The sequence below is a fragment of the Lemur catta genome, chromosome 1, assembly GCF_020740605.2.
Source record: "Lemur catta isolate mLemCat1 chromosome 1, mLemCat1.pri, whole genome shotgun sequence".
In the NCBI taxonomy this organism is placed as follows: Eukaryota; Metazoa; Chordata; class Mammalia; order Primates; family Lemuridae; genus Lemur; species Lemur catta.
This window is the reverse complement of record NC_059128.1, coordinates 259,014,669-259,024,806: the sequence shown is the minus strand read 5'-3', so window position 1 is coordinate 259,024,806 and position 10,138 is coordinate 259,014,669. Positions and strand designations below refer to the sequence as shown.

Sequence of the window (10,138 nt, the reverse complement as noted above, 5' to 3'; positions counted from 1 at the left end):
CTTCTAATTGAACTTTGACATTACTTAGTTTTAGGACTTGAACAAGTAATTTTGAAACTGTCCCCCAAAGAGTTAAAGAAACCAGTGACTAACAGAAATTCCTGAGCTTACAGGAGGGCAAATAGAAAAAGAAACAACTTGCTGAAATGCTGAAACTGTCTGCTTGTAAGATAGACTGGCTGAAATCCTTTGGAACCAATATGGCCAACTGGAGTCTGCATATGAGCTTGCTGATATCACAGCTGGAATTTCCACCATGTGTTTCATACCAACTCCCCCCAAATCTGCATATGTGACCCTTGAGGAGGCGTGAAGAGATAACTGCACATGCTGGAGGACTTTCCAGACCTCCCATCTCTTTCCAGCAATCACCCTGAATCCACCCCCTAAACCTTTTCTAATAAATGTACTGTCTTAAGGCCAGAACAGGGAGACAGATTTGAAATGGACTTGGGTGTCCTTATTGGTCCACTTTCAATAAAGCTTTTTTTTTTTTTTTTCTGAAAACCCAGTACCATAGTATTGGCTTCTAGTGCATTGGGTAGCAAGCCCCTTTTGCTCAGTAATGATTTATCTTTGGAATTCAGATTTCTTAAGGAATGGATTGAACTAAATATAATCACTTTACTTAACAGGTATTTTCTGAATGCTTACTTTGTATCAGGCAGTCTTTAATCCTTGGAAAAGAAAGGTAAGTATAAACATCTGCCCTCCTAAAGCTTGCAGTCTGTGAGAGACAGACTTTCTATACATACAAGTACAATCTAAGTGTCAGTACCTTCAGTAGCTACCTTCAGTTGATATGTCATGAAACTATTAGTTCTGTCTCCTTTTTTTGCTTTCTTTCCTCTGTAATGAATATAGTTGTAGTAGGATAGGAGGGGATTAAGGAAACTATCATATTGTAGACAAATAATATATGGCGATCAAATGAATGGATACTTGCACGTCTCTTATATGTAGATCTCTTGATACTTTTTTTCATTTATCTCATAACTCTTATTTCCTCCTTGCCTTCCCCCTCAGACACTGCTTATGTGTGAGCTAAATCTTCAGGTTTCATTATAAAATATTCAGTGCATATATATGATTGTGCATGCTATAAACCTTTAACTATACTTGTAAATAATTAATGATCATATTATATTGTTATGTTGAAATTTGCATCATCCTTGTCTACATATTGCATGATTTTGTTGTTCTTATCACATCTTCTCTTTTGGCTATACAAAACTTTATGATGCTTATAATTCTAGAGTACTTATTCACTTTTATAAACTCTGATCATCAGCTCATGCACTTAGCTATTTGTTCAGAATGTGAAATCAATATATCATTTTCTTACATAAGCTTACTGAGCATACAGTCTTTCCTAATTCATTTTGAATGCATGCATGGTAATAAATCTAGCAGTAGCTAAAAAATAATTCACTTTAGTCTCGGCCTTTACTGGACCATTAGTCACTTATCAGGTTTTAACGGCTTAAATACATGGAACACTCTATAAAGAATTAGCTTTTCTTCATTCATATCAGGATGTCTTATGCCCCTAACTATATGAACACATCAAAAATGAAAATGTATACACCCACACACATATACACTACGTATGACTAGAGCTCCTCTCTCTCTCTTCTTTTCCTAGATCTTATTCTCTTTTGTGGCTCAGCCCAGGCAACATAATCTGCTGCTTTCCTGAACTCTGCGCTCCAGATTAGCAGTTTGTTCCACCTGTGTGGTTACATAGTTCCTAGGTACATCTCTGTCAAGCCCTCCTCACTGCAAACTGCTATATGGCAAATATATTTCAGTACCTCGGACAATCTCTAATCCGTGCATATATAAAAAATAGTTGTTGAAATAAGGAAGTTTGAGTAAATGAACATCTCTACTTTGTATACCCAACTAAGTCTATGCCTGTAAATCAATAAGTGCTTAATAAAAGTTACATAAATGAATCAACAACTGAATGAGTAAATAAACTTGGCAAATTATTGATAAGGGACTCTCTTGGATGCTTTTATTATTTTTTTGATTGACCTCACTTTTGTCTTCACCTTTTTTAAACTCTCATTTTATCTTTATTCTGATTTTTCCTAACCATATTTTGCCTAGGTAAACATAGCTTTTTATTGTTGTTTTACATTTATTATTTTTTAAATTTAAAGAAATAAATGAGAAAGTAAAAATTACCAATAAATCTATCATGTAGAAATAACCATTTTGCAGAAAAACTTTCCAGCCTTTGAACCATACATATATACATATAGCCCATTTTAGGAAAATAAACAATACTATATATGCTGTACTAATATTTTAGCTTGCCCCTTTCCCCCTAAAACTGTAATGGAGGCTTTCTACACCAATACATACTAATCTATCTGTAGCATTAATTTTAATCCACAGTATTCACATAATTAGACTAATCCCCCATTGTTAGACATTTATACTGTTTTCATTTTTGGCTTTTATAATAATGCTGAGATGAACATTCTTGCTCATGTATCTTTGTACACATGTGGACCATTAGTCACATACAAGGACCTTCGATGTGTAAGAAAGTACATTGGATGTTTCCGTAGGAAAGTACCTTGGATGTTTAATTGCTGAATCAAAAGATAAGATTATTAAACACTTTTGATGCATTGCTAAATTAAATAAAAAGTTGTGACAAAATGTATTGTCATAAACGATGACTCCCAACATCAATAAACACAACTATCTATTATAATTACCTATAAAGTACTTAGAAGAATGCTTGGTGCATAGGGCTCAGTCATCAATGTCATCATTATGGGCAGCAGCAGCATCACTTTTGGGTTATTGTTTGCATTATATCCATGTCTGTAATCATTTTTATATAATCATTTTTCATATCCAAGGAAAACTACATCAGTACATATATAATGTCTTACTAAACGATTGACATTTTATATATTTTGTCATCCCCCAATATTTTTCTATTTAATACAATAAGCATTAATGACCCCAACTTTGTCATATTGACAGTAAGTAAAATATATAATGAAGAAATACAATTTTATATTTTAAAACTATGCTATGTATTACGCTGCCTAGAATGCCAAGTTTATATTTTCCAATATTAACTCTTTAGAAGAATAAAATGAAAATGATGTGTAAGAGCCATAATAGTGTCACATCAAAAGCACAAAGAAAAAGGAAATTATGTGCTAAATAGGAAAGATTTACCTTTTAATTTATTAATTACAAATTTGTTAAGGAAAATCTATTTTGATATGTATGACACATTATCTTTCTTCTCACATTCTGAAATGATATAGTTTACATCTTTGTTAGAGAAGTGCAGTTACAGCTAAGTGCTGTTGGAAGGACCTAGAATATTTGGTGGTTTCCAAACAAATTACAATGGTGTCACCCTTTTAAAAATGAAGTTTTACTTAAAATACCCAGAAATCAAACAGGTCAAAATAATGATGGAGTTTCATCAACAGTTAAATTTTCATGATTTTTAAATGAATACTTTTTTGTTTGTAGATCTGAAACACCTCTCCAAACCTCAGATTAGTTTCTGCTAATCTATGATGTAAATTAAACACTTCTATTCTTCCTGTATCTTTGGAGATTTACAGACACTTGAATTTTCTAAAAACAAATTTAATATTTGAAGTTGTAATGCACGTGCTTAGAACAACTCTCAATTTTCCTTGCATACTGAAGTCCACTGCTGGCAGGAAAAGAAGAGGACAATTAATTAAACATATAAAAAGAAAACCTATAATAATTTTTAAATGGTTATCAAATAAAAAAACAAATATATGTTTTATTTTCAAATTTCAGCCTCAAGAAAAAAGCCACAATTTTGAATTTTCAAATAGCCTCTGTGTTGGGATGCAAAATGACATAAACGTGAAAAGCCAATATATTTTACATTTGACAGTTTGATGGGTATGGATTTCATTATTGATTTTATTATAGTATATAAAGACAACTTAGTTTGTAATCAAAATGAACATAAGCCACAACTTTTTCTTCATATTTCTATTTCTAGCATTTTATAACATCACATTTGGTCTGGGCTTTCAGTAAACATATTCTTCCTGACCACTTCTGAAATCCTGAGGTTAAAAGGAATAAAGAAAGATATAATTAGCTTTTTTATTCCCTCAAATTCAACTTGTGTAGCTGAAGGTTTGTTTGTGGCTTATTGCAGTCTTTGACTTAAAAATCCTTCCCAAAACCGCAAGCCAAATGGGAAAAAACAAACTACCTCACCTTTTTCAACAAAGAGGGAGGAGCAATAGTCAGTGAACTTTTACAGTAAAACCTGCCAGACTGTGACAATTCTACCAAAGAGAAATCTTAATGAATTACAGACTTTCCTTTTGGATGAATCTGAGCGGTTCTTTTACTTTTATCAGATTCCAAATGAGAGTATACATTTTTCTTTGTTTGATATGCTGGGTGAGATCTGGTAAGATACTTATTAATAATTTGATTTATCTTTTAAAAATTTCATGTAAAATAATCAGTATAGTCTGTTTTGGGATAAAGAATGCTATGACATCATGCTATGAAAAAATATGCTATGATTATGGGTACTAATTATATCAAACAGATTACTATAAAGAAAGTTTGCCTGTGTATGTATATGTGTACTTGTGTGTGTGTGTGTATGTGTGTGTTAGGTAAGTTGAAATTTTGTATTTTATTTACTTTGCAGATAATTAGAAACTAGAAAACGTTTAAAAAGGTTGTGAATAGAGAATATATAGAAACAAGAGAAATAATAATTCAGGAACAGAAAAATTAATTCAGTATTTGAAAATCATAATAATAAATGTCTAGTTTCAATTTTATTTGTTCAAGTAGCATTCATTTTGTGGAAAGTTCTTACATGGATAAATTATCAATTGCAAAGCAAACAAAGTAACCATATACTACAACTCTTTTCTTATTTAGCGTACTAAAAAGCAAAACTGGTTTATGGTAAGAAGGCAGAACTTTAATTTCCTGGTTTATTGGTTTATGGTAAAAAAATATCAATTGTAGTAGTATAATTTGCTACTTTATGGTAATAAAGTAGAATTACTTGTTCTACTTTATAAGTAGAACTAATTGTTCTACTTTATGGTAATAAAACAGTAGCAAATTTAAAATTCAAGATAAATAGTTTTCTATACAGACTTTGTGAAAGCAGATTATTTACATTATGTTTTAAGTTTATTAAAAAATGTATGACTACTTGAATAACCTTAAAAATATTAACTAAAATTTAACATTATTTCCTATGCTTTCAATTGGATACTTAAGCTAATCATTAATTCTATAAATGATCCTAATATGCAGTTTGTAACTTATATTTTACTCCTTTGGACGATTGATAGGCTTTTTACATTTGTGTAATATATAATAGTGGCACCTTAATTTTAAAGTCAGAGAAATCTGAAGTCTAGGCCCATAATTTTGTGTGTCATTTTAAAACAGTTTATAATCATTTTAATATCATAATTTATACTACAAACTTATTCAGCAGAACTTCTGAGAGAGATTATTATTTTGATTAGTAGTTAAGCAGTTGCCTACATTTTCAATTGGGAAATCTCAAACATTAATAATTACTAAGTATGTTTCTGTTTTTGTTGACTGTTTAATTCTTGTATGATAATAACTAAAATAGAATAGCAGAACTTTTAGACATTAAAAACAGTGCATAGAACATAAAGAAATTGAAGATTTCGGTGATTCTCACAATCATTTTTATTCCATGCTGACCTTATGCTTTCTCTCATTTTCTTTGAATCTCTACACAATTAAGAAATTTTATTGATTTTTTAGTTTACTTCACATAAGTATGTTTTATTCTAATTACAACATGCTCCCTTCTGCACTAAAGAGTTTGATATAAACCTCCAGGAGGGCATGTCTCATACTTGTCAACATGAAAATCATTGATTACATCTTTTGGAAAAGAAAAAAACCTTCTGAAAAACTGACATTAGTCAGGTGTTTTCAAAAAGTTATGAATAGAATAAAATGGGAGTGGAGAGGAAGCTTAACAAACTATTTACAAATATACAGTATATCAATATATGTACATACATATATATTCAAATTATATGCATATTTATTCTTAGTACAGTTGCCCACTCATAGTAACTGCTTATATTGCAGCTTTTGTTATTGCTATTATTATTATAGCAAGCATCAGCAAATAGTTTTGTAAAGGTCCACATAGTAAATATTTTAGGTTTTACGGGCTGTACATTCTCTGTTGCGTCTATTCCACTCTGCCGTCATAGCATGAAAGCAGATGTAGACAATACACAAGCAAATGAGTGTGCCCATGTTCTAATAAAACTTTATGGGCACTAAAATTTGAATTTATTGTTATTTTCACATGTCAACAAAAACCATATGTTTAAAAACATAAAAACCATTCTTAGCTTGCTGACCAAACTTGACTCACAGAACATGCTTTGCCAACTCCTGCATATTTTGGAGGAGATGTTAAAGATAGATTAATTCAGCTTACTCATTCACAGTTGAGGAAAGTGAAATACAGAAAAATGGAGTCATTTTTCTAAAATCATAGAACTTGGCAATATGTGGAATTTCACATAAGGAATCCATGTAAGAATTCACCTAGGTATCTTGTGAAAACGTAAATTCTTATCTATAGGCTGGAGGTAAAGCCCAAGATTCTGTAATTCTATTAAGCTCTCAGGTGATGCCTATGGGTACCACCACATTTTGAGCAGTGAAGAGGGGTTATAGAACCTTAGTAGCCTATTTCTAGTTCAGTTATCTTTCCAAAACCCATGTAATTTTGAGCCCACTGCCTTAGCAAAATAATCATTATTTTTCTCTAAATTGTATCTTTCTGATGTGACCAGTAACTTATTTATATTGACTTACCAAAATCAGATGCCCACAAGCAACTTTAATTTATTGTACCAAAGTCTCTTTAATATAAGAGCAATGTGAAAGAACATTAAATTTGCAATCAAAAGACCCAGATTCATGTCTTCTTGTCTTAACCTCCATAAACTTCAGTTTCTTCGTTTATGAGTGGAATTAATAGTTATAACACTGTCTCCCTGTGAAGCTCAAAGGAAATAACATAAATATGTGATCTGGTAAATTTTAAGGAATTATAAATTAGGTTCAAAAATCCACTGTGTTTTCCCCCATATTCATTTTATCTTTAATTCTTTTGGATAATTTCCAGATGCAAGGCTTCTCCATGTGTGGTTTATAGACTTCTTCCATCAGAATCAAATGGGTAACCCATTTAAAAATGCAGATATATCTATGAAATCAGAATCTCTAGGGATGTCCCCAGAAAACTACATTCTGAACAAACCTGCCCTATCATTTTTACACCCATTTTTAAACTAATGGTTGGGAATTTCTGGTTTAAAAACTTTTTAGAAACCTACTTTATTTTGCTTGTGTAGTCAGATTCATTTCCAACAGCTTTCCAAACATTTGCCTATTGGTTTCATTCTTTTCTTCAAAAAGTTTAAATTGATTTACAATGTTCACACATATTTATGGTATACATAGTGATGTGTCAATATATAAACTATATAGTGATGAGATCAGGATAATGGGCAAATCCATCATCTAAAACATTTATCATTTTTTTGTGTTGGGAACATTCAATATCCTCTTTCCAGTTATTTGAAACTATGTAATATATTATTGTTAGCTATAGTCATCCTACAGTGCTATTGAACACTAGAACTTACTCCTACCTGGCTGTAATTTTGTATTCTTTCTAAATGTGCTTTGATTGCTTCAGAACTAGGGAATTAAAGATATTTTTGGCTTTTATTTAACTTTCTGCCATGAGCCTTCAGAGATTTTAAACTTCTACCTAAAGTTTTGTGTTTCAACTGACTCTATGGCCATAGAAACTTGTGTCTTTGTAACATCAAGTGGGTCAATTGTTTTGTCCCTGGAATTCTGCTGACCCTAAAGCATTTTCATTCTTATTACAGATGAATAAACAAATAAGCTAGTGAACATCTGATAGGATCTTCTTTATGTTGCTCAAATGTTTCCCTAACTGGTGTCATAAATATACTATTCATGCTTTTTAGATCTTACTGAGAAATGTTCTGTGGCTTCTAATTGTGTGACCTCAGATCATTTAATCTCTTTAAACTTCACTTTCTTCATGTATAAGATGTTTGAGAGGGGTAGAGGCACTTGGGTGTCAGCCGTTCGCTGCCAAGGCAGTGTCCCTGCTGCTGGACTGTCTGTTTTGATCTCCTTGTTCTCCTCTTCACAGACTTTGTAACTGTCATGGAAATATATTTCAGAGATACAGCTGAACAACCTAGAATGATTATTCCTAACTCTCCTGTTTGTCTTTGATATTTTTAACACTTTTACTGCTTCTATAATTTGGAACCTAACATGATTTTCAGCATTCTTTCTCAGTGTACCACACTACTGAGATTTCTACTGGTGTCCCTATCTTCCTACATATTTGGCAATGAAATCTTATGTATTGGGCTCCTGCTAGTGAAATTCTAATCACAAGAGCGGTACTTACTCTAGTCTCTAGATCCTCAATTTGTTAATTTTTCAAATAGGATTAAAAATTTAATACAATCTTTCTGATCTAGTCAGCTTTTTGCTAGTACCGTTACTTTTGGCTATTTTCAGTTTTAATTGATCGAAGTCTATTGAAACAATTTTCCTGATTATAAAATGAAATACATGAATATTTTAGATATAGAATGCTAAGAAAATATTAAAATACAGACTATAGAAAATTCATAGAAAAATACAGATAAGTAGAGGACAAAATTTACTCTGAAGCATCACTACAGATACACTTAAGATGTTGGATAATATCCTACCAGTTTTACTCAATAAATATTTTTATATGTGCGTATACACAAATATATACATGTTAATCGTGTCCTATGTATATATGCTATATATTATAGGTAAAATGAGGACTATATAAATATGGACAATACATAGGAATTTATGTATATAGTTCATATATATGGTTTTCATTATCTTTTTATTGTATTTCATTTTACATAAGTGTTTTCTGATGTTATTCCTGGTTTTCTGAAACATAATTTCTTAATTGCTGCATAGTCCTCGTCTTATGAATACACCATAATTAATTTTTCTCTCATTGTCATATATTTAGTTGAATCCTAAATATTCACTATTAAAAATATTTTGATATACAGTGATGTTAATTGTCATTGGGTATGATGATAAAATGATATGGTCATATTATTTTAATTAACATTTATTGACTTTTTAAAAGAAACTTATTTTAATAAGTTTTTGAGCTCTTTAAGTATTTTATTTTGGAAAATATCTGTTTATATCCTTCACTTTGTGTTTAATTATGGTATTCTGTATTTTCCCTTCATTTATAGTTCTTTATATATATATTGGTTCCTTTCCTACCTTATACCGAAAATATTTTTATAGTTTATATTTTGGTTTTTTGTCTAGTTTATAGTGTTTCTTTATGTACAGAAATTTTAAATTTATGTGCTGTGAAATCTATTGGTCTTATGGTTTCTTCCTTTGCTTTTATGCTAGAAGTCATTCCTCAATCTGAGATCATGTACATATTAACTGTATTCTTATTCTAGTTCATATAACTTTACTTTTACATGAAATGTTTTTAAATAACTAGAATTAAGTTATTAATCCCAGCATTGTTTATTTAGAAATCTATTTATTTTGACTGCTTTTGATTGCCATGGTTATCATAGCTAATATGATATATTTCTGGGTGTCCCCATTCGGTTTCATTAATCTATCAATTCTTGATTCAGTTTCACAGGCCTCTTTTTAATTGATTTACAATATAATCTTAATAATGTCTTTTATTATCTTCAAAATGTTATTTATTTTTCTTATACACTTTTTTCCTCCCCCAAAACATCCCATTGAGACTTTCATTTAGCATTGTATCATGCATATAAATTAATTTGAGCAGAATTGATTTTATGGCATTATCTCTTACCTTCTGGACCATGGTACGTCTCAGTGCTTACTCAAATCTCCATTCCTATATAAAGTTTTTCAGCTTCGTAGTTTTCTTTTATGAGTACTTGTATGTATGCTTAATTTCTTTTTTCTTCTGGTTTTTTTTTTCATTTCTCCC

General features: G+C 30.8%; 1 protein-coding gene across 2 annotated transcripts in view; it reads left to right on the top strand.

The window, feature by feature from the left end:
- Window positions 1-4,285: 4,285 nt before the first annotated feature.
- LIPI (lipase I) overlaps window positions 4,286-10,138 on the top strand; it is a 57,882-nt gene continuing 52,029 nt past the window's right edge. Inside the window, exon 1 of one of the 2 annotated variants that reach the window (XM_045540459.1) lies at window positions 4,286-4,453. In XM_045540459.1, the coding sequence (XP_045396415.1) occupies window positions 4,345-4,453 (109 nt within the window). In that variant the 5' untranslated portion in view covers window positions 4,286-4,344. The remainder of the gene's footprint in view (window positions 4,454-10,138) is intronic. The other variant, XM_045540460.1, reaches the window with a different exon arrangement.